Genomic DNA, 22,470 nt, shown 5'->3' with positions numbered 1-22,470 from the left:
AGTTCAAATGGTTGATCAAAGATTTTTCCCTTTTTAAATGAATTTTGTGTTCGAATTACTGTAATGGGTTATTACACTTTGACCTGTTCTGTAATCCCAATTTATCGTGTCTTATGTTCCTGTGCAGCTCCTAAATGGATCAGAAGTCTCACCTGTAGTGCTAAACTTTGGACGGTTGGGGGCAGCACAGCGCCAGTTATGCCCCTCGGCTGCCGTCTACACGTAGTTGAAGAAGAAACGCGGAAAAACAAACGGTGATGTTGGAGGAGCTGAGTTTTCTATCATGTTTTTTCCAGCTTAAATGCTATATGTGATTACGACTTGGTAAGTTTTGAGCGGTTAATTTATTTGTTTCACTCGGTGTTAAACGACCGGAGTTTAAACTGACGGAGGCCGACCGGCTGCTTTAGTAAAGCAGCTAAAACACAGCCTGACGTCTGTCTGAGCTTTTTGATTCTGAAGTTCAGACACGTATATTAAAGTAATTCACTGAAATATTTTCTCTTCGTATCCTCCGTTGAAGTTGAGGCTAAAAGAGGGTAGCCGTTGCTCCACACCATTTCTTAGCCGGCGAGACAAGCGTCACCACACGAAGGCGGGGATTGTTGTGTATTTCTAGCCGTGTGTCGCTCAGCTCAAGCGGGGAGAGCTGAACAGTAACAGCCAGAATAGGGAAATAAAAATGTTTTTCTAACTAATGCATCTCCTGAAAACAAAAGAATTCAAAAAATGGTAAATTATCAGCAGCTTTCACTCACTTTGTGACATTAAGTTAGATTTGCTCTAAACTAAATGCTACATTAATGTCCTTACTGTTTAGTAGAAGTGTCTTTTGGATCAGCAATTAGATGAAATGTTTTGAGTTTCCTTTCCAGAAGTTGTTAAGTAGAGACATTAAGTGAAATTAAAGAAAGCTCTTTTTATTTAAGGTTTAAACAGTGGACTGAAGCTGAGCATTCAGCCTGTGAATTTGAAATATGAGACTGAACAGAATAATAGAATAGAAACATCCATTATTGTTCCACTGTTAGGAAATTGAGCCAGCAGCAAGTTAAAGGTGAACAGAAGCATGTAGATACAAACTACTATAAAATGTAAAACTGAGAATAAAAATAGCACACTAAGATTGAAAGGTTGTGCAGCTGAGTAGAATAATTTTAGAAATGTACCATGTTTATGCATAAAAACCGACAGGCTGTTTTCAAGAAATGAAAAACCTGTAAATGACATCAGGGATGTAAAACACTTTGTTGTTCTAAAGTCTCAACAGCTGCTGGAAGGAAGGATCTGTGATTACGCTCCTTTGTGCACCTCAGATACGGACAGAGGAGTTCATCTGAGGCGTTCGTTTGTGCGCCTGATTTGCAGACTGAAGCAGCTCTCTGGGTTTGCAACAGCTTAACAGGAAATAAACGGAAATAGACATAAATTCAGTTTCTGTTTACCTCTTCGTGTTATTCTGGTCAATTTAGTCGAAAATGCCGACTATTTGCGGCAGCCTTGAGCTCTCTGGTGTGTGTTTCTGTTTCATGCGTGTCTAAAACAGTTTGTCTAAACACAGTTAGGTGACAGTGTCTAACTGTTTAGAAACGCTGTTGACAACAGTTAGTTTAAGAGCAGGTTCTGAGCGTCGGTATTTGGTCAGAATGGTTTGGGTTGTGATGTTACCTTTGACCCAGGCTGCTGCTTGCTGTTCCTCCTTGTTGTTGAAACAGGAGGAACAGTTTCTGGTTGCTTTGCAGAAATTACAGCTGCAGAGCTGCAGGATTGCTTCACAGCTTGAGTCAAAATGTCTCCAAGCAACAGCCAGTAGTGTCCTAATTCTATGTAGTGTCAACATGTTTTTTTTGATGTTATCGTAAGCAGAGTTAAACGGACGGGTGGAGCTACTTGCAGACAATTGAATGGTGGTGCTGCTCCTTTATCTGGCCTTCGTAACGCTCAGTGAGCTGAACTGTAGATGTCGTCTCATGCGACGCTGCAGCCTGAGCCCAAACCTCAGTCAGACCTCAGTTCAGCGCCGCAGCCTGACGCACATCAAACCTTTCTCTGAACTTCCTCAGACATCAAACAATAAACTAAACAAAGTTTCCTCTCGTTTCTTCATGTCTACCTCCAGGCTCTGTCTGTAAAGCTGGTTTGGATCAGCCGATCTTCGCCCCTCCGGCGTCTCTGTCTGGTTCTTGAAGGACTCGTTTCACCACAGCACCTTTCGGCCCGGCTACCGCCGCCTGGAGGAGGAATGTTGGGTGTCGTTGCGTCATCCTGTGTTCCTCTGGTTGCTGCCTGCAGGTCTGGTTTGTTCTCTGCTGCTCAGGCAGCGTAGATGTGGTGGGTGCAGGAGAGGCAGGACACCTGGTGGAGTTCCCTCCTCAGCTGTGTGGGAGGAGCTCAGATAAAATTTCTGGAGATTGTAACTGATTTGATTTCACCCCGGTGAATTATTTCAGCTTACAGGCTGATTTACAACATGCAGGAGAAAATCAGCTGTTATTAATATTAATCTGCTTTTATCTGAGCTTATGGAACAAAATCCAAACCTTAAACTCAACCATTCACTAAAGGAAAGTAATAAATACATCTGGTTTGTTTGTTTATTATAGGAGGATAACTGAAGTATAATAACCATTCTACTTGTTTAAAGCTGATCTATTATGCTTCCTCGCTCAGGTTGGGATAGGTTTCTACAAAACAGGTTCTTTACATTTTTTTGGATAGAATTATTCTTATTTAATGAGATTTTAGTCAGCTCAGTTCTGCCTGTTTTCAGAATGAGCTGCTTTAGAGCGTCTAAAACAAGACGCTCCAAAACAAGCTGCGGCCAGAAGCTGCTGCTGCCGCTGCTGCTGGCCACTCCCCCCAACTCAACATTTACACTCACAAGAGAAAATGTCTGCAGTTATTCAACCGTACATCTTTGAAAAGCAGAAGGAGAGCCTCCTGCACAACCAACAAGAAGGCAGCGAGTGATTTCTGGATGGTTAGTCAACAAGAAAACACTTGTTGTTGTTTGGTCAGACTTTGTAACCAGCTGACCAAAGTCCTGGAGCTCAGCGTCGGTTGCTAGGTGACCAGCTGGGGTTGCTAGGTAACGGCAGTTGATTATGACTCAACAACTGGGAGGGTTGTTTTCCTGACACCAAAACACATGAACTTGTGGACAAAAATCAGCTTTTTTAAGTGCTTTTGCTGTTTTTAATGAAATGAAATTATTAAAAAAACATGCAAACTGTGAATTTTTCATAATAGATCCCTTTAATAAATGAATCGATCTTGACAGATAGAAGTTGGTCAACATTATGACACACACAAATAATTAGACAATATATTCTTTCAGATCTTTTTAAGTATCAATAACTGCTGCTGTTGGGCTTCTTGTCAGTGCTTTTAAGCAGGCTTATTTTTGGGCAGCACAATGCTGCTCCTGCTGTTAAACAGCAACATTAGAACCTAAAGCTACTGATTATTACTCTGTAAACAAAAATACTATTAATAGTGAGAAGGGCTGCACTTTGTGTCCTTTTGAAGATATTATTTTCTACAAAAAAAAAAATATCTTACATATATTTGACTAAATATACAAAACATTTAGATGCTATAGTTTCCGATCTGCATCGAAGTCTCAGAGGTGAATGAATCTTTCTGCATTCAGTCACATCAGTGAAGCCTCTGATCTCATTTAGCAGAAAATATCAGCTGAAAACTTTAAGAGAATGAATATAAAAATAATACAGAGGGAAATATAGAATTTACATGTGCATATACTTTGACTGGAATATCAGGCACATTTCTTTTAGAACCTCAACTTGTTTGTGGAAAAAAAATAAAACATTAAAGGCGGCCATCTTTAAATCTCTGCACTATGAGGTTAATGTCAATCTGCCGCACAGGTTTCATGTGAAAGATTACGACTTATTTCTGATTACAGATAAAAAGAAATTAGTGGGAAAAACAATTAAAAAGTCACAGAAATAAAAAAAATAAATATCAGTAACCCAGGAGAAACAGAGTTAGACTTTGTTAATGTTAATGCAGGAACATCCTGTTTTTAAAATTAAAATTTCTGCTTTAAAATCATTGTTTTCACAGCTAAAGTTTTTAAATTCTCACTGAATCTTTTTATAATCTGCTTTCACTGAAGAATATGAACTGGTAAAACATTCCAGTCCTCACTCTGTAGTTCCACCAAACAGTCAGCAGGTGGCAGCAGAATCATTCAGTTCAACCTGAACGTTCAGTTTGTGCAGCATCAGGAGCCAGGAAAGGGTCATATTTACTGAATATTTAGCAGCAAATGTGGAAACTGGAAAAAATAAATATTGAAGCCAAATGTCAGATTTTGCTCTTGAGATCTGAGAAGTATGAAAAGTTTATTTAAAATAAAAAGGAGTGAAGCCAAATCTTTCTTTTTGAATTAAGATTGAGTTTATTACTCAATTGTATCTGTTGCAATTTGTCAAAATTGAAATTGTGAAATTTGTGAGTTTCACATTTTTTCATTTTCAGATTCAAATCTGTCTTTTCAGTTTCACATCTTTTTTCACTTTCAAGTTGATTCTTTATTTCTTATTTTTTTTCAGTTTCAAATCTTTGCTCCTAATTTGATCCCGTATCTTGATCAGCAGGCCTCCTGGTGTCTGGCCCTTATCCTGTTATGTTCATGAAGCACGGAAACGGTTTCTTGGTTAAGTTTTAGGTTTTATAAATTCTATTTATGGAACAGTTTTGGTTAGATAACTTAAAGTACGGACAGATTTAGCTATTTTAGCTGGCAGTCAGCCTGTAAAGGATGAAAGTTATTCTATTTTTAACATGATCGTTTTAACATGAAGCATCAACACATTTGTTTCTCTAAGCTTTGCTTATCAGCCTTTACTGTAAGCTAGAACTGCTCTGCATGCCAATCACATATTTGTTGCTGTAGCTCAGACTCTGATTCCTGCACTGCATGTATGTTTCAAGGGTCTGAGATGCTAAAGCTCACAGGGAGACATGATGACACTTTAAAACAAATCTAAATTTATTCTGTCACCTTTTTCTCCTCAGGGAGATTCAAGCCTCCCCTGTGTCCGATCCAAAGGCCTGTGACTGGAGTGGAAATGAGACCAGGACGTCGTTCTTATGTTGCTCCAGACCTGAAGGAACAATGCAGCCCAAACCGAACCAGAGAGAGAGGGAGATTTATTTATTTATCCCGGATTCAAACCCACAATCAGTCCTGCAAGCTGATCCTGAACCTCATTATCTACCACCGCAGTCACTCAAGAGGAAATGTGCAGGTTTGAATGTTTTTCTCTTTACTCTGATGTAGCAACATTTCATTTTAATGAAGATCTATGGATTTTAATATTTATGTGTATGAAAATATTTTAGCTTATGAAATCATTCCTGCTTCAAATTAAAAATCTTCTCTTTATGAAGCGTTGGGGGCAACAAACACTCAGATCTCTGTAGGACCTGACAGAAAAATATCACGATAAATCATTTAGAAACTTTGCAACAAGATCAGTGAAACCTTTTATACCTGGTCTGCAGGGAAACGCTTACATTGAAAATCTATGGTAACCCAGAAGGGTCAAAAAACAACACAAGCCAACAACAAGAGTTATACTAATATAGAAGCTATAATAAACTTGCCATACGATAAGTTTCATTTTACCATAACTTCTGTTGTGGCTTGTGCATTTTATAGCTGGTATTAAAAGCTTACAGCTAACGTAAATGCTAGCCTTGAGGTAATGTAGCTTTTATATCTTGCTTGTTAGCACATTTAAGATAAGTTTGCATATTAAAAACTGTAAAAGCCAAATAAGAGTTTAGAAGACCATAAAAATCAGTAAACTTGGAGTTAATTTAGCTAATATTGCAAGCTAGCAGCTAAAGTACGTGTTAGCCATGAGCTAATGTAACTGTTAGCTTGCTTGTTAGCACATTCAAGATAATTTAGCATTTTCTGCTGTGATTTAAAACCAGAATCAGAGAAATTAAAGTTTGGTAGACCTTGAAAATTAGTTAACAGGAGCTAATTAGCCTAACATTGCAAGCTAACAGCTAAGGCAACTGTTTGCCATGAGCTAATGTAGCTGTTAGCATGATAGTTAAAACATTCATGATAAGTTTGTGTATAAAAATCATGAGCATGCTAACAGCTAAACTATCTTCGAGTTAAGACGTACAATCTTTACTAGGGCTGAAAATCATAACTGGGCGGTCAGACAACAAAGAAAAACAAATAATTAGTTATTGGTTTTACCATTTCTGCTCTTTTAATGGTAAAATATCAACCTGACTGAGTTCTCAATGAAAATTTGCTTATTTTCTTGGCAGGTTTACAGAGTCACAACAGAGTTCATGAGTCAGAAATGTCCCCTTTTAAACAAATGAAATGATAAATTATTGACCTATTGGTGATTGTTCCAATATTGATTAGTCATTGTCAAAATTACCGTCAGAGGTTTGTCACTGTTTGCACTGAAGCAGCACAGCCTGAGATGCCTGTATATCCAGCAGCATGTTTGTGTTTATTTACTGCAGAGAAGAGACACAAAGTACAGAAAACGGCCAACGCAACGTTCAGCTGTTGCTCAACTCCGATCAGACCCGACTGACTGAGTCAGAGGCTCAACAAACAACCAGGACGATTCAAAAGATCCGACTGCCGGGCTGCAGGAACATTCAGGATCTTCAGAGAGGAAGAACGACAGAAGGATGAAGAAGCTCAGTTTACTGCTCTGTCTGGTTTCTGTGGCCTTAACACAGGTGAGACAAAACTTATCTTTAAACTTTACCTTAAGATCTGCTGGAAACGTCTCCAACACGACATGGTGAACATAAAATCACTATATTAGATCAGGAATATAAAACCTGATCTAATGTAATGATGGACTGTTCTAATAAAAACTCTAAAACTTTTTTCTGGTTAGTCCAAATTTACACATTTTACAATTTACAATATAAACCTTAAAATCAACTACAAACTCAGATTTTCCTAAAATGGCTCTACTGAACCAAACAGCTCAATTATATAAAGTTTTTGTTGAAATCCGTATTTTTTTCATTCGTCTCCAAACAGAAGATAAACGTTTCTCTTGTGTTTTGTCCAGGCTGCGCTGTTGGACCCCAGAGGAGCCCGACCGGTGGAACCGTCCACCAGAGACGAGAAATGCGCCACCCAGAAAGAGTGGCATTTCTGCACAGACGACGACTGGGTAAATAATCACAGGAAAGCTACATGTTTAACACAGTTAGCCTTCTGTGGAATTGGTTCCAATGACTTTTCTAAACATTTGTTAAAATAAGCCTGATATGAGGCCAAAAGCTTTATTACGAATTTAAAGCAACCAACAATGAAATACAATGAAAGTTTTTCAGATTTTTTCTTAGTTTTCTGATTAAAGCCTTGATGCATTTTGAGCTTCTGGTAATAATGCTCGAGCTTCATAAAAAAATATCTTGGAATATCTCATTTTCATTTGGAAGATGAATTTTTTGGCTCAACTTTGTGTTTTTAAGATGATTTTTAGGTTTGATGGAGATTTTCAAGCCTTTGAACTTTAGGTTTTGTCTTAATGAGGATTTTTCTTTATCAGCCTGTTAGGGAGCAACAGTTTGTGTCAGCAGCTTTCAGCTCAACTAAAAAACAAAACTAAGCTGAAGGATCAACTCAGAGGCTTTATTTTAGTTTGCTTGCTTATTGTTATTGTTAAATTATTCATTTATTTTTAGAGTCGGTGAGGTTTTAGTTGATCTGAAGGACCCACTGAAATGAAAATGTTTATTATTTGTATTAATTCAGGATTCTCCTGTAAGGATTTTGGTTTATATTTGTTCAAAGTTTTCTATTCCCATGCGTTTCCCATCAGTACTCAAAATGCCCGTCGGGCTGCAGGATCCAGGGCCTGATGGATAAAAACGACCACGAGCTGCTGAAGAAGATCGAGAAGATCCGCAGCCTGCTGGATCAGCACAGGGCCCGGCACCGCTCCGTGGACCTGGTGTCCAAGCAGACCTACGACATCCTGACAGAGAGACTCACCCTGGACACCGGTCAGCCTTCAGCACCGCCTCTGGCCTTGTGAACATTTGGTAGAAACAGGAAAACTAAACGTAACACAGCGTGAGGTCAAATTTAGATACAGTTTTTAAACCACAAAGGCCCTCAGAAATTACATTTTTTAACTTTTTTAGTTTATGATTAGTATCCACTTATTTCCCAGTTTGATGCTAGCGGGCCGTCTCTTTTTCCTGCAGGAAATGACAACATGTACTACAACCTGGCCCAGACGCTGCGTCAGCGGATCTCTGAAATGAAGGTCCGGATCGACAGGCAGCAGAAAGCTCTGGCCGCGCTGAAGGACCGGGTCAAAGACCAGGTGGTGGAGATGCAGAGACTGGAGGTACGCTCAGACAAAAACAACAAGCGCTTCACTCAGACTGATTAATTACTCTGGTTGTTTTTATTTGCATCTCATTTGGCAGTTAAAACAAGGTTTTTATTCTTGTAATACTGAAAATACGTTTCATTGGTTATTGATAAGGATTTCAATCGTTTTTGATGTGCTGTCTTTTTAGAAAATATACTTAAAACCCTGATCTTTTTAAAACGGATCTTTATTTTACATAGTTTTGTTATATTTCCTACCTCATCCTGTCAGGCATGAATTATTTTGGGCCCAGTTGTTCAAAATTAAGAGAAGTCCAACACTGTAAAAAATTAGCTGCTTTTTGTCTGTTTTAAAACAGATTTGAATTAAATCAGTAGGTTTTAAATCATAAATCTCAACTACAATAATTAAGACTAAGGTTTAAAACTTAGTGCTTATGAAAGCAAACTAAAGAAAGCATTTTATCTCTCTGACTTTAATTTGATTTTAGATGCTTATTTTCTCCTTTTACAGCCAAAAACTGGATAGAGACTGAGGAAAAAGAGCAAAGCCATATAATGTGATCTGTTTTTTATATCTATGTTTTTATTTGGTTTAACATAAGAAAAGTAAATGTCACTATCTGGGAAAGAGCAACATCTAAACAAGGCGGCAGCAAAACGTATTGATGTATCTTTGTACAGATTTTTATTGTTATAACTTTTTGCTCTTCCATTAGGTCGATATCGACATCAAGCTGCGCTCCTGTAAGGGATCCTGCGGCGGACACACCGAGTACCAGGTGGACCGGGAGAGCTACGTGTCTCTGGACAAGCAGGTGAACACCCGTTTGATTAAGTTTCATATCTCACTTCTAACATCAGTGAAGCTTCATGATTCATAAAATGTATCTATTGTAATTTATGTTATGTGTGCAAACTTTGTTGTTTTTGCATCCAGTTTACATAAAAAAGTAAAAAGCTGCAATTCCACTTAAAAACAAATAACTGACGCTGCAAAAATTACAATAAAGAGAACGAATTTTATCAGCAAAAGAACATCATGTTTGATCAGGTTTGTTATAGGAGAAAATGTTTTGCCTCCCCCAGGTGAACCAGCTGGACGCCCAGACGGCCCAGAGCTTGGAGACGGTGGGGACGCTGTACGTGATGAAGAGCCGGCCGCTGCAGGATGTGATTGTTGACTCCAGGTTCAAATCCAAGGATGTGGCGGCGCAGCGGACAGAGGACGTGTTCCCTCAGGTGAGGAACGCTTTGGGTTCTCCAGAAACAACCGTTTATAGAGGTGCGACGTATCTAAGCAGAAGGAAACTGAAGGACATAAGAAATAAATCCCAGTAAATAGTAAAACAATGTAATTACCTCAGAGAAAGGGGTTTCCAGCTCCAGTTTTCAAGGAGCGGTGCCATACTGGTTTTTGATGTCTTCTTTCTGTTGATTGAAAATGCTGAATTTTTTCATCAGAACCTCATCTGGTTCTGCAGAGGAACGTCTGACACCGGGTGTCCAAAGTGCAGTTTAATATATCTGTTAGCTTGTTACGTTAGCTTCCATCTTATAAATCCCACTAGTAGCTGAAAAACAAGTGAATTGGGTGTTAATTTCTAGATTAAACTTTCCTGATGTGACTCTCAGGTTGTTTCTCAGGCCTTAGCCTCCGCCTGATTCAGTATGAACCTTCCTGAATGATGAAATGATTGGCTCCCATTCTTAAAACGTAGTTTCTTCTGTTTCCAGGTGAATACTGTTCAGTTCATCCTGGAGGAGGAAGGCTCCAGCTCATCTCCAGCCACCGTCTCCAAAGTCCCAGGTACTTCTTCCCACTCAACGTCTTCCTCCTCCTCCTCCTCATCCTCCTCCTCATCCTCCTCTTCCGGATCCCCGTCTAAATCCATCACGGAGCTCTCAGGACGCGGCGACGGCGATTTTCTCAGCGGCTTCAACAGCCAAGGACTCCCCAGCCAGCCGAGCGTCAGCGTGAACACCAAAACCGTCAGCTGCACCAGAACCATCAGGAGGACGGTCGTCCAGACCGAGAACGGGCCGGTGGAGCGGATGGAGGAAATGGGCGGTGGACCCGAATGTGAAACATTGGGTGGCTTCTCAAAGGGCGGCCTGGGTTCCCTGTTCCCAACGCTCACCGGCTCATCCTCCTCTTCATCCTTCCACTCCGGGGGATCCAAGGGAAGCATCTTGGCAGATTCTAAATCCGGGTTGGACCCGTTCGGAGCCGACTTCGGTGCGTTCATGACCGACAACGCGGAGGACGACATTCCTGATTTCCATGCTCGCAGTGTGAAGAGCACGGTTGTGGAACGGCAGGCGGACTTTGTAGGAACAGGTACCAAAACAGCCGAACTGGAGTAGGATCTGTAGGAGACGGGAAGGAGGAGGCCAGACAGCTAGCTAACTAGCTAGCTTGTTAGCTAGCCATATGTACCAAAAACAGGAAGTGAATACAAAGCAGCTACTTTATTGGTCCTAGTTTCCACATTTAAACATTTAATGTGACATAAGGAATGCCTAGCATTTCTGAAAAGCAAAACTAGCTAACACGTTGACTCTCCAAGGACTTTATAACCTTTTTAATTACCGTTATCGGCTCTCGAACATCGACCCATTCTGTAGCAAATATAACTTTAAATGTTTCCATTGGTCCAACCAGGGCTGGGTGATGTGGCCTAAAAATAAAAGTCTGGTTCGGTTGACGTGAACTCTGGTGCGTTTCAAATGCAAACGCCAAACGGACCAGAGGCTTCTCCAAAATCAGGAAGTGGACTACAGCGCAGGGCATTCTGGGTAAATGCAACCAAAACAAATGTGAGACTCTAACGCTAACAGAAGAAATGGCTTGTTGTCTTTTACCAAGTCTAGAGAGAAATCCGACAACCACTCAGATATGAAGCTGCTTGTTCACATGTTGTGGAGGAGGAAGTTGCGTGTTCAGAGGTTGTCCTGTTGTTTCCTTCAGTAGTTCTTGGTGCAGCGCCCCCACAGGCAAGGAGGGGAACAGTTTTTTAATTAGTTTGTTTAGTTTGACAGTGCAGTGAGAAAGAGAAACACAGCAACTGAAAATGCAACAAATGTTGTAATTTTGGTCCCAAATCGAACTGAGAATACCAGACTATCAGGCGGAAAGAGCGCCGCAAATCGATCGATTGATAAATTCGATTTATCGCCCAGCCCTGGTCCAGACACAGTAGAACTGGAAGATTTGCTTTTTACAACTGATTGAAGGAAGGAATCGTTTTTTCTGCAGTAAGTTTGAGCCGGCTGATCCAAGCCGGTCCTCGCTAATTCGCGGTCTTCGGTGTGTGCCCCTCTGTCCCCAGATTGCGTCGACGCCTACCAGAAGCACCTGAAAGGCGAAGCGAACGGTCTTTTTAGGATCAAACCCGCTGGCTCCGCGGCGGCCGTGGAAGTCTACTGCCAGCAGGAGGGCATAATGGGCGGGTGGTTGTTAGTCCAGCAGAGAGAGAGCGGCTCCGTCAGCTTCAACCGCACCTGGGCCGAGTACCGCGACGGGTTCGGCTCGGCGGACGCTCTGAGGAAGGGGGAGTTCTGGCTGGGCAACCAGAACCTCCACCTGCTGACCAACCAGGGGGAGACCATCCTGAAGGTGGAGCTGGAGGACTGGGAGGGGGGCGTAGCCACGGCTGAGTACACGGTTCGGGTCGGCACCGAGGTCGAGGGCTTCCCCCTGCAGGTGTCCGGGTACACCGGAGACGCCGGGGACGCTCTGGCGTCCCACAGCGGCGTCAAGTTCAGCACCTTCGACAAAGACGACGACGGGTCGGGGGAGAACTGTGCGGAGGCGTACGGCGGCGGGTGGTGGTACAACAGCTGCCAGGCGGCTAACTTAAACGGGATTTATTACAAAGGAACATACGACCCAGAAACAAACACACCTTACAAAACTGCGAACGGCGTGGTGTGGCCCACGTTCAAACCGGCCACGTACAGCCTGAAGGCGGCGCGGATGTTCATCCGACCGGCCACCTTTTGATCCAAACCAGGGCGGGCAAACTCAAGTTGGGCCAAAACAGGATCATGAATGTTGTCAAAGAGCCGATCATTCCAGGATACACCGTTAAAACCTCTTACAATGTTCCAATTTAGGTAAATTTGCACTTATGACGTTGCTCCCAGCACCAATCATGAACTGTAGCTTTACATCAAGGCTGAGGCAGCAGAGTAGTAGAAGTAAGAAACACTGATTGGTGTAATGTTTATATCTGGAAACTAGAGGACCACCTAAAACACTACCGCGGGCCGGATTTGGCCCCCAGGCCTCGGGTTTGACACATGATCCAACCACTAAACCTCATAAACATCTAGAAGTCTGTCCATTTACTGCATGAAAACCGAAATGAGGATGTGACGGTTTACCTGTTAGTGAATCATTCAACCAATGTACCAATGTACTGAACTGCATCGATCTGCTGTCCAATGTTCCCAAAGTGACCTAATGTTCTCCATGAGGATCAGAGGATTAAATCTGATCAATCAATAAAGATGCTGTGTTCACTTCAGCTGCTGTTTGTTGTCCTGTTTTTCCAACTTAAAAACTTTAAAGGCAACATTTTAAATGGTAAAGTTACAGCAACTCTAATGTGTTAATGATCCAAACAGAATCAGCCAAAGCTAATGTGTGTTCTTGAAGTTAAGCCATACTGCATGTATACTTCCTTATATAAAATCACAAGAGAACATAATGTTTTAAAATATACTATATAGCCTATTTACGAATATCCATTTTAAAGCAAGATCCTTTATCAAATGCAACACTTTCTACCTGAAAAATGAAAGGAAAAGATCCAAGATTTTAATGTAAAAATGTAAGCAATATTCTCTCAAAGTTAAAGCTTTCTTTGTCAAAAAGTGGGAGAGGAAAAAGTGCAAACAAAATGGTGTCTCCAACTGAGAACTGAAGGTCAAAGAAAAGCAAAAACAAAATGTAGATCAATAAATATCAACAAAAGAGGAGTCATCTCTGTTGTAAACTGTAAATGTCAGCATGAGTCTGTACTTGGATCAAGATATACTAAGTATTAGTACTTTGTGGCAGGAAGTACATAAAAATGCAAGTGTAAGCTTTAGTATTAAAGTATACAATAAGTGAATGTCTTAGTATTTATGTTCTTTGTTTTAGATTTCTCTTTAAACCTTTCGGCATGTCAGCTCTATTCTGTTCCTAACTGTATAAAATTAGTTTATAAATCTGTACTGCCTCATTACTTTTAGAATAAAGCGTACCCATAGTACTGCTGAATAAACTACTGTTTGGTAAAGGCTTTGAAGCATAAAGCTGATTTCTATATTAGTAAAATAGATATTTTATCAGTTGATAAAGTGTTGAACTATCTGTTTTCTACCTAAACAAAAAATATACAATCAAAAACCTTGAGGCGATTGGAGACAGTAAAATGGTTCACAAACTGAGTCACATTTAGTCTCAAACAGGTTTATAAAGTGTTTTAATCTCCTTATGGACTAAAAGGATAAGGATGGCAAAAACATGTTATGTAAATGCAACTCAAATACTGAAAAGGTTGAACAGCATCAGGGTCTTTGACTGGGCCAAAGGTCCTTCTGGTCTGACCAAGAGACAGAAACAAACACAGTTATCTTTTCCTTTGTCCAAACATAAACCCACCTCTGCCTTGTTTTTCTCTTCCTCTTCAGTGTGTCAGAGGTTCAAACAGCAGAAACAAGATGGCCGCCGCTCTGCAAGTGGCACCAACACGTACAGGATGCAGCGGTGCTCGGCTGGATCACACCTCTCTCTGTGTTCAGATGATGATTGGGTAAGAAGTTTGAGTCTGAGGAAATGCCCTTTTAATCAGTTATTGATCAGTTTTAAACGGATGAATATTAAGTTGCTTCCTGTGGTTTACAATAAACAAACCGAAAACATGCAATGAAATAAAGTAGATGTGTCGTTACTGACAACTGAAATTGGTAGGATTGTTTCCAAAGATTTATTTCTAGTAAATATCCTTTGATTTATTGATAATCCTTTTTATAAATAAAGAATAATGCAGGACCGCGGGTAGAGCCTTGTGGTGCTCCACCTTTAACTGGATCAGTGTTTTCTTTCTGCTAGGAGCCATTGGCTCCAACTTTCTCACTTCCAGCTCCTATTTCCTCCTCCAAAGGTCTCCAAATGCCCGTCTGGCTGCAGGCTGCAGGGTTTGATGTCAGAAATGGAAAATGACGTGGAAAAAAAACTGCAGACGTTCTGTCAAAAGTCAAGTATTTATGAAATCGCAATGGAGAAGTCCATGACGGAGATGACGCACGTCTACAACTCTAACCGCAGAGTCATAGTCAACAGATACAGTTAAGATTCACACAAAGTGTTTGGTTTCGGCTTTCTGGAATAAATAACGACCTACTAAAGCTGGATTTTGTGTTTAGTTTCAGAACTGAAGTTTGTGAAAAGTGCCGACAAACTGGCCAAGAACCTCAGAGAACTACGACGGCGATCAGGATTTCTGGCGCAGAAGATAAAGGAGATGAGCAGCCATGTGAGGAAACAGGTGGAGGAGCTGTATCGAACAGAGGTGAGGATGAAACAAAACAGAGACAGGAAATACAGTGAAGGGAAATTAGACATTTGGTTCTGAAATGTTTTGCAGATAAAACTGAGAAGTTGGTCTTTTTGACAGAAATTCCTCAGTAAACCTCAGTAGGACGCTAACAGAGGCCTGTCATAATACATTTTGCTGGACGATAAATTGTCCCAGAAGTTATTGCAATAAATGGTTCATTTTTTGAGACTATTTTTATCTGATATAATTGTAGAGACATAATAGTGCAAGTACACCCTCTTAGAGATCAACAAACTTTAATTTCTAACTGGAAAACATTTCAAATATCCAAAAGAAATAAAATAGATACTTAAATCTCTGTAAACAAAATTGTCCTTCAAAAAAGAGGATAGTTGAGACCGAAGCACCAGACTGAGGCCTTTTGTGTCCAGTTTTTGATAGAAAGACACAAGAAAAACAATCATGCAAATGAAAATGATTGAGCTTATTTTAATGCATCATCACATTAATTGATTTATTGCTAACACCTCACGCCTTACATCATCAGGTGGACATAGACATGAAGCTGAGGACCTGCCAGGGATCCTGCCGCGCGGCGCTGCCGTTCAGCGTCGATCACCATGGTTACCAGTCTCTTCAAACAGACCTGCGCCTCATGGACAAAACCATGACACAGAAAACCAAACCCGCCACGCCTCCCCAGAACATTCCCAGAGTTACGCTGCAGCCGGCGAACGTCGGCCCGCCGCCGTCTGCAGAATACAAAAAGATCCCGACGGTCCAGAAAGAGCTGCTGACGCAGTTTGAAGACATAGAGCAGAACCGCATGGTTCTGGTGGATCAGTCGGATGAGGTGAACACACTCAGAGCTGCAGGTTCCAATCTGGAACCAACAGCTGAGGGGGATCATTGTAGTAATACTTAATAAAGACAGAAAGACTTCACTTATTTATGTTTTCCTGACAAAAATACCTCCTACCTTTCAAGTTTTTTCCCTTTGTCATATTATTTATTACTTTTCCTCTTAGCCTGATTTAAATTGATAGAAAATGTTTGTCTTAAAGACAAAGAGCAAAGATACAAACCAAAAATACATTCATTTAAATTAACTGATCAGTTTAGTTTAGTTTAAAATTAATGATTGTGGCGTTCTGGAACTAAGACATGATAGAACCAAACCTGGAAAAAACTTGTTTGTTTGGATAAATATTTAAATAATGCCCTTGATTTAAATATTAATATAACTTTGTTATTTATTGTAACATTGTTTTATTACAGTCATGCGGTCTGACATATAATTAACTTATTTCACCTAAGAAAAAGTCATTTATGTGTTTGTAAATAATTTATAACTCTTTTGCAAACATCTCTGGTGTTGCATTTAAAGACAAATACATTCATCTTATTGGCTTTGTTCTTTGTACAGCTGCTAATAATAAAATTTGTCCCAAATCAATAGATTAAGTACGACATTGCTTCTGATAAGGTGGACTTGAAGTTTAAGGTGAATCGTTTGTGTTGAACATTAGCTGAGCTGAAGCAAAAAGTGAATTTGGAGCTTGATCACGCCACTAGAGCTGACCAATCAGAGCAAAGAGAGTGTTTAGAGGCGGGGCTTACAGTTTTGCAAACCTAAATAACTGTAAAACTATAAATAGACAAAGGAGAAAAATGTATTTTACATGTTAAAATTATGCTAAAAGTTGAAATCAATATGTTTAAAGTTGAGTGTGGTCTAATTTGTAGATCCACTTGTTACCTCATGACTTCAAGTTTTTCTCTGTATTACCTGTTTTGTGTTTAAATAGTTATTTACATGTATGATTGATTGACGTTTAGTTGCTTTTCTTTTAGTAAGCTGACATTTTGAGAGATTTTTTCTTTCTTCTACTTTTTTTAATCAAAATGTTTGTTCATAATAAACTGTGACATGTTCATGTTAACTGGAAATTAATGGGATTATTAAAAAAAAACACAACCATCATATTTATAGGTTCCTCAATGTGTTTATTGAGTAGCGCAGGACAGTTTTATTCACTGTTCCTTTCATGCAAACAACGTCGTCACGCACAACAAGATAAATCACAGCACATATTTTCACAACAAATCTGATTTCTCCTCTTTTGAAGCTAAACCTTTGGAAAACATTTTTATTATATAAGAATAAAACTTTTTTGGTAGCTTTTACACCATTTTTTAAAAACTCAAAGTTAGTTGTGCATAAATATGCTTGTGTTTATGGACAAACAGGCTTTTACCATATTATTATTCTTCCAAACTAAGGAGTTTGATCCCTTAGTGAAAACTCTTTGGTTGGTCTTTTATTTTGGCAGTTTCCTGTTTGTGTTGCTCGTGTCCGCTCCTTCTGCATGATTATCTGGAGGCATAGAAAGGTCTGATCTTCATGCTGATGGCCTTCAGCGAATACCAGCTGCCCTTCCAGTTCATCCACACCACACCGTCATCTGTGCCATGCTTTGCCATCTTTGACGTATAGGCTCCCCCCATATAGTATCGCCCATTTGGATTGGCTGAGTGGCAGCGGTTGTACCACCAGCCACCTCCGTCCTCCCTGGCGCACTGCTTGGAGGGATCGCCCGGCGTCCTGGGAGCAGCAGACATGGACAGGAAGCGATGACAAACAGGAATAGTTGAAGCAACATCTGTGAGGTTCAGTGTTTGCTTGGTTGCCTACCAGTTGTCGTTGTCTCTGTCGTAGGTGCTGAACATCATGCCGTTGTGAATGGTCATGGTCCGGTTTTCTCCGTACAGCTCCAGAGCTCCTTCCAGGAAGCAGTTACCAGCGTTACCAGAGTAACCATTGACGGCCATCACATAGTTGGACGTCTCTGTCTGGATGGTGAACTGCTGGTATTGGGCATAGACCTTATAGGAAAAGGAACAGGAAGGTTTAGCTTCAGTTGAAGTCAAAGTTTTCACAGGTAAATTTAAAGATTTTCTTTATATTTATTAGAATTAAAATCACCATATTTATGAAAAGACTCACCTTGGCTCCTGTCCAGTCCTGCATCTCGATGAGAACCTCGGTGGGGCCCATCTTGGACAGATGGCTGATGCGGTCATTTCCCAGCCAGTACTCACCTGTCACATGACAACAAAAGACAGTGTGATATTCATCTTCATGGCATAGTTGGGATACAGTTCTTACAGTTGTTTAAAGTCTTACCAGGAATCTCGCAGAAACGTTTGCTGGACGCAAAGGCGATGTTTCCAAAACCACGGCGGTAGTCGTCCCATCGGCGGCCAAAGTCAACGCTGCCATCAAGCCTGTTCTGGATAAGGACCCATCCTGGAAGTAGACATTTTGAAAACCACTGTGACTTTAACTGAAAACAAATACTGGAAACATGCTGGGTGAGTTGCACTCTAACCTCCGTTCTGGGTGGTCTGATCACAGAAGACCTTGTACGGTGAGAACAATGGATCCGGCTGGATGAGATACATCTGGGAGTCTCGTCCTCCACGCCGGAAAATGTCCTCACACTCCTTACCTGGATCGCAACGAAGGGAGATTATCAAAGAAAACCAGAGGCAATTCTGTCACCCATTGTTTTTCTCTTTGTGGAAAACATTTTGCTGTCCTCACTCACCAGAAACCACCGGAATCGGACACTTGGTTATGCACGGATCCTTGCACTGCTCATTCTGGGACAGGATAGCCTTTTCAAGCTTCTGGATCTTCTGCCTGATCTTGTCTAGCACCCCCTGTAGCCACGACACCATTAACATTAGAATCGCCTTTTTATTTGTCATGTTGGTTCTTTTCTTTATATAATACAACTCAAAAAAATAGTTTCACCTGCAGTACTCTGATGTTGGAGGGGAAGACCGTGTCAATGGTCTCTTTGATGTAGGCGTGCTGTTCCTCTACTTGATCAGTGTACTGACTCGCCACCTGGTTGTTGGCTGAAAATGTCAGGAAATGGAAAGAGGAGAAGTGATTGTCTATAAAGAGACTGCAACAAATTCATTTCTAAAGGGGAAATTTGTAGTTCAGAAAAAATATCCACACAACAAACATGTAGACTACTAGTGATAAAATAAACATCCAACCTCACAAACAGGGATATCTTGCTGTCATGAGTTTCTCTTTAACTTAAAGTAGCATCATATTTTGCACCAATTGTCCTTACTGTTGAAGACACGCTGTCTCTCCCTCAGAGAGTTGGAGATGCCGTTGACGTAGTTGTAGACATTGTTGGACGAGCGGGACAATTCCTCAATCTGAGGCTTCAGTTCAGTAATAACCTTACAGGGAAAAGATCAAGAAAACAGAAATTAACATCTGCATCGCAAAGTTTTTTTTTTATTTTTGAAGCTTGAACAGATTTGAATCTTTAATCTCCAGAGATGATCTTATAAAAAACTTTCCATTCAAATAACTTGAAGAAAATGAGTGAAATTTACCGTTTTAACGTTCCTCTCCTGCTTCAGCAAAGCATTTTTCAGTTCGCAGCCAGTCGGACACAAAGCACCCTGACGGAGAACAAAACACTCTGATAAGTGGCCTGAAGCAAAATCCTCTCTTTGTTTTCTAAGGTCCTAAAGTTTTCTAAACTGTTAACCTGTAGTCAAAATTTTCTGAAAACTTTCAGCTTAATGACAAAGCTGTTCTGGAAGACCTCAGACTCAAAGTCTTTCATTTCTGAAATCTTTCTTTGCTGATTTCTCAGACACTTAACCTAATTAAATTCAAGTCTACAGACTGATAAGTAAACTGAAAATGTAAAATCCTGTTAAAACTTGAGTCAATTTTGTTTCATAAATGCTGAAAGTATTTTCCTACCATTGCCTCTGAAGCATGCGTACATCCTCCCGCATCGGGCTGCGGCTCTTTCTCCTGCGCCAGACGGCCGACGGGAGCTGGGGTGGGCCGACCGCTGTACCTGAACAGAAAACCATCAACCCACTGAAAACACAACAGCAAGGCGAGTCTTCATTCTGACACTGAGAGTTTTCAGGGTCTGAATTTGGACAAATTAAACTGAAGTGGTCCAACCAAGTCTGACATTTAAATGCTTTTTGTCTAGAATGGGAATATCAGCTAAAAAAAATAATCAGTTTTCAACCTTTTTTGCTAAACTGGTTCATTTACTTTGTTTTGTCATTGTAAAGTCAATTTTAAACATCTATTAATGAACTATTTTATTATTAAAGCCATTTCAGTTTATTTTTGTTGTGTTTAGTTTCATGAAATATGCAGATAATGGTCTTTGAGGAGTTGTAAAATAAAGATAAATATGTAGTGAATGGTGTTTAAGTTTGAAAGTTAAGAAAATGAATTTAAAATATAAGATATATTTCTATTTTCAGACTGTGAGCTTCTATAAATAAAAAACAAACATTAAGCTTCTTTTAAAAGCCTTGTCCAGCTTCCTTTTCCTAAAAACATACAGAAAAACTAGAAAAACTTTTTTTTATCTAGTTTTTTATTGCCTTTAAACTGAAAAATATTTTATTTCCTCTCATGTGAACAACAGGAGTTGGGGTTCCTGGTGTAGGAGGAGGATGTCCAGCTAGACATATAATGTCCTAAATTTTAATACAACTTTTAATTAAACTATTTAATCATTTTGTTCAAACATTTTCTAAGTGTTCACTGGATTTTATCAGTTTTCTAGATTGATTGTTCAATGTGGATTTCCAGTAAGATGAGTATGGATGATGTGTGATTCGGAGTGCTTTAGTCAGGTGAGGCTGTGGGCGGGGCTTACCTCTGGCCTGAGCTGATTGGTGGAGGGGCGTATCGGTTTGGGCTGTACGAATCTCTGCCTCTGCTCACCGGCCGATGACCTCGAGCATCAACAGCTGTTCCTCCGCTCTGCACAGAAAACAAAGTTAATATGTTAACAAAGAGAAACTATCACATAGTTCTTACCAAATTTAATATATTCCTCAAGATAAATGGTTTTACATACTGTGGTATTCTTTGCCTTGGTGTCCTGTGGAGAAATATTACAAATAATTGTTAGGAATTCAATCTGGTCTGTTGGTGTTTAAGCACATTTTTCTGTGCGCTGTTTCTCTGCTGTGGTTTACTAAGATTAATATGACAAAAAGATAAACGCATAATGTAAAATAAATTTTTGTAGAAAATTGTATTGACTGTGCAGTTTTAAGACATAATTGACTAATATAAAAGAAATTAGCTATTAATTAAAGTAAAAAAATAAAATAAAATTATGCTTCAGTAAGCTGAAATTCAACCATAAAGTTTACATCTATTGGTTTTGTCAATTATTTGCAAAATTCTGAATTTTTCTGATTCTATTTTTCCTATATTGTATAACTTTTAAATTTACATGATTCAATAAGATCAAATAAAATTTGAATAGATGCATAATAAATGTTTAGTACCATTACAATTTTAAATAACTTTTTGTTTCACAATCTTTTTAAAAATCTAAAATTTGTATTTAATGATGCTGCTAAAAGTGTGATTCCCTGAAACAGTTGAGAAATATTATCTAATGAATCCATAAATTATCTTTAATGATACATCTAATTGGATTTTGTATTTAATATAACATGCATGACATTAATTTTATTATGTAAATAATTTAGATTATATATTTTTAAAGATACCAATGATTTTACAGGAATTACTGAAAAAATAAAAATGAAGGAAACAGCATTCACTTGAAAAAATATTTAGTTTGAATTGAATTTTTTTTTTCTAAATTAATCTCAATCCATCCAAAATATTTTTGTTGTTTTTTTAGCTTCTCCACATGATTTAATGACATATTTTTACTTGCTGGATTGATTGTTATCAGACATCATGATCCACATTAAAAAAGCCCATTGTTGACATATTTTAATTGAAACAATAAACAATAATCTTTTAGGAACAAAATAAATACCATAAAATGCATTATGTTTTCTGGAAATAATAATCAGAACAAAATAAGCATTTAATATTACTGTTACTGATAAACTATGACAACTTGAATTTATTTTCCTCTGACTGATTTCACAGATTTGCCCGACATTAAAATACTCACTGTGTCATAGTCGTCGTATTCTAAGACATCCTGAGCCCAGGTGACATAGAGGCACAGGTACAATAACAATAACGTCTTCATCTTCAACTTTGTGATCTCTTTCTGTTTTCCTCTCTCTGCCTCCTTCTTCTGACCCTCTGGTCTTTGCTGTGGAGGTTTTTATCCTCTGATCTTCTGCTCCACCTGCCTCCCCCGGGTTTTATTGATCTGCTGCAGTTGATCAGTAACTGACCACCGAGGTCGGCCCAACCAAACCTGACTCAGCTCTGAAATCAGTCAAGGAACAAAAGGGCAGAAGGAGCGAGGAGTCACAATTTGTTTAACGAATGTGTTGAAAGAAGCTGGTGGTTTACTGTCAGTCTGAGTGATGTAACATCAAAAAACACTTTGAAATGTTTTGAATTAAACAGAAATAAATGAAATATACTTTTTATTTCAGATTGGATGTCCTTTTAGATTTTAGTATTTTTGCATAGTTTTATAACTATTACTCAGTCACTGAAGCATT

General features: G+C 39.5%; 3 protein-coding genes across 4 annotated transcripts; 2 read left to right on the top strand and 1 right to left on the bottom strand.

Moving 5' to 3' along the window:
- Window positions 1-244: 244 nt before the first annotated feature.
- fga (fibrinogen alpha chain) lies at window positions 245-12,915 on the top strand. Of its 2 annotated transcripts, XM_015032208.1 has the most exons (11): window positions 245-324; window positions 2,120-2,292; window positions 5,047-5,279; window positions 6,535-6,759; window positions 7,104-7,208; window positions 7,863-8,046; window positions 8,251-8,396; window positions 9,103-9,201; window positions 9,473-9,625; window positions 10,121-10,724; window positions 11,716-12,915. In XM_015032208.1, the coding sequence occupies exons 4-11, from the start codon at window positions 6,709-6,711 to the stop codon at window positions 12,387-12,389; spliced, it is 2,016 nt and encodes a 671-aa protein (XP_014887694.1). In that variant the 5' UTR covers window positions 245-324; window positions 2,120-2,292; window positions 5,047-5,279; window positions 6,535-6,708; the 3' UTR covers window positions 12,390-12,915. The 2 variants fall into 2 exon arrangements, with proteins under 2 accessions (XP_014887694.1, XP_014887695.1); XM_015032209.1 differs by lacking the exons at window positions 245-324; window positions 2,120-2,292; window positions 5,047-5,279 and having other exon boundaries at window positions 6,504-6,759.
- Window positions 12,916-13,490: 575 nt separating this feature from the next.
- LOC106947312 (fibrinogen alpha chain) lies at window positions 13,491-15,881 on the top strand. Its single transcript, XM_015032212.1, has 4 exons — window positions 13,491-14,190; window positions 14,542-14,725; window positions 14,804-14,949; window positions 15,485-15,881. The coding sequence occupies exons 1-4, from the start codon at window positions 13,891-13,893 to the stop codon at window positions 15,860-15,862; spliced, it is 1,008 nt and encodes a 335-aa protein (XP_014887698.1). The 5' UTR covers window positions 13,491-13,890; the 3' UTR covers window positions 15,863-15,881.
- A 1,046-nt stretch (window positions 15,882-16,927) lies between these two features.
- Window positions 16,928-22,127, bottom strand: fgb (fibrinogen beta chain). Its single transcript, XM_015032211.1, has 13 exons — window positions 21,963-22,127; window positions 20,877-20,900; window positions 20,673-20,779; window positions 19,745-19,844; window positions 19,366-19,434; window positions 19,092-19,206; window positions 18,758-18,864; window positions 18,549-18,663; window positions 18,330-18,449; window positions 18,125-18,247; window positions 17,945-18,039; window positions 17,633-17,823; window positions 16,928-17,542 (listed from the first exon to the last, which is right to left on the bottom strand). The coding sequence occupies exons 1-13, from the start codon at window positions 22,041-22,043 to the stop codon at window positions 17,311-17,313; spliced, it is 1,479 nt and encodes a 492-aa protein (XP_014887697.1). The 5' UTR covers window positions 22,044-22,127; the 3' UTR covers window positions 16,928-17,310.
- Window positions 22,128-22,470: the final 343 nt, after the last annotated feature.

The sequence above is a fragment of the Poecilia latipinna genome, unplaced genomic scaffold, assembly GCF_001443285.1.
Source record: "Poecilia latipinna isolate Pla-1442-1.1 unplaced genomic scaffold, P_latipinna-1.0 Scaffold233, whole genome shotgun sequence".
Taxonomy (NCBI): domain Eukaryota; kingdom Metazoa; phylum Chordata; class Actinopteri; order Cyprinodontiformes; family Poeciliidae; genus Poecilia; species Poecilia latipinna.
The sequence above is the reverse complement of the archived record's forward strand: the minus strand, read 5'-3'. Positions and strand labels throughout refer to the sequence as shown.

Bases quoted from the DNA above. Each gene is read 5' to 3' on its own strand.
- fgb (XM_015032211.1), bottom strand. From the start codon at position 22,043: ATGAAGACGTTATTGTTATTGTACCTGTGCCTCTATGTCACCTGGGCT. The intron at 19,207-19,365 runs GTAAATTTCACT...TTTCCCTGTAAG, and splicing joins AGGAGAGGAACGTTAAAACG to GTTATTACTGAACTGAAGCC. The intron at 17,543-17,632 runs GTAGGCAACCAA...TGCTGCTCCCAG, and splicing joins GACAGAGACAACGACAACTG to GACGCCGGGCGATCCCTCCA.
- fga (XM_015032208.1), top strand. From the start codon at position 6,709: ATGAAGAAGCTCAGTTTACTGCTCTGTCTGGTTTCTGTGGCCTTAACA. The intron at 6,760-7,103 runs GTGAGACAAAAC...TGTTTTGTCCAG, and splicing joins TTTCTGTGGCCTTAACACAG to GCTGCGCTGTTGGACCCCAG. The intron at 9,202-9,472 runs GTGAACACCCGT...TGCCTCCCCCAG, and splicing joins ACGTGTCTCTGGACAAGCAG to GTGAACCAGCTGGACGCCCA.
- LOC106947312 (XM_015032212.1), top strand. From the start codon at position 13,891: ATGGCAAAAACATGTTATGTAAATGCAACTCAAATACTGAAAAGGTTG. The intron at 14,726-14,803 runs GTTAAGATTCAC...TTTTGTGTTTAG, and splicing joins AGTCATAGTCAACAGATACA to TTTCAGAACTGAAGTTTGTG. The intron at 14,950-15,484 runs GTGAGGATGAAA...TTACATCATCAG, and splicing joins AGGAGCTGTATCGAACAGAG to GTGGACATAGACATGAAGCT.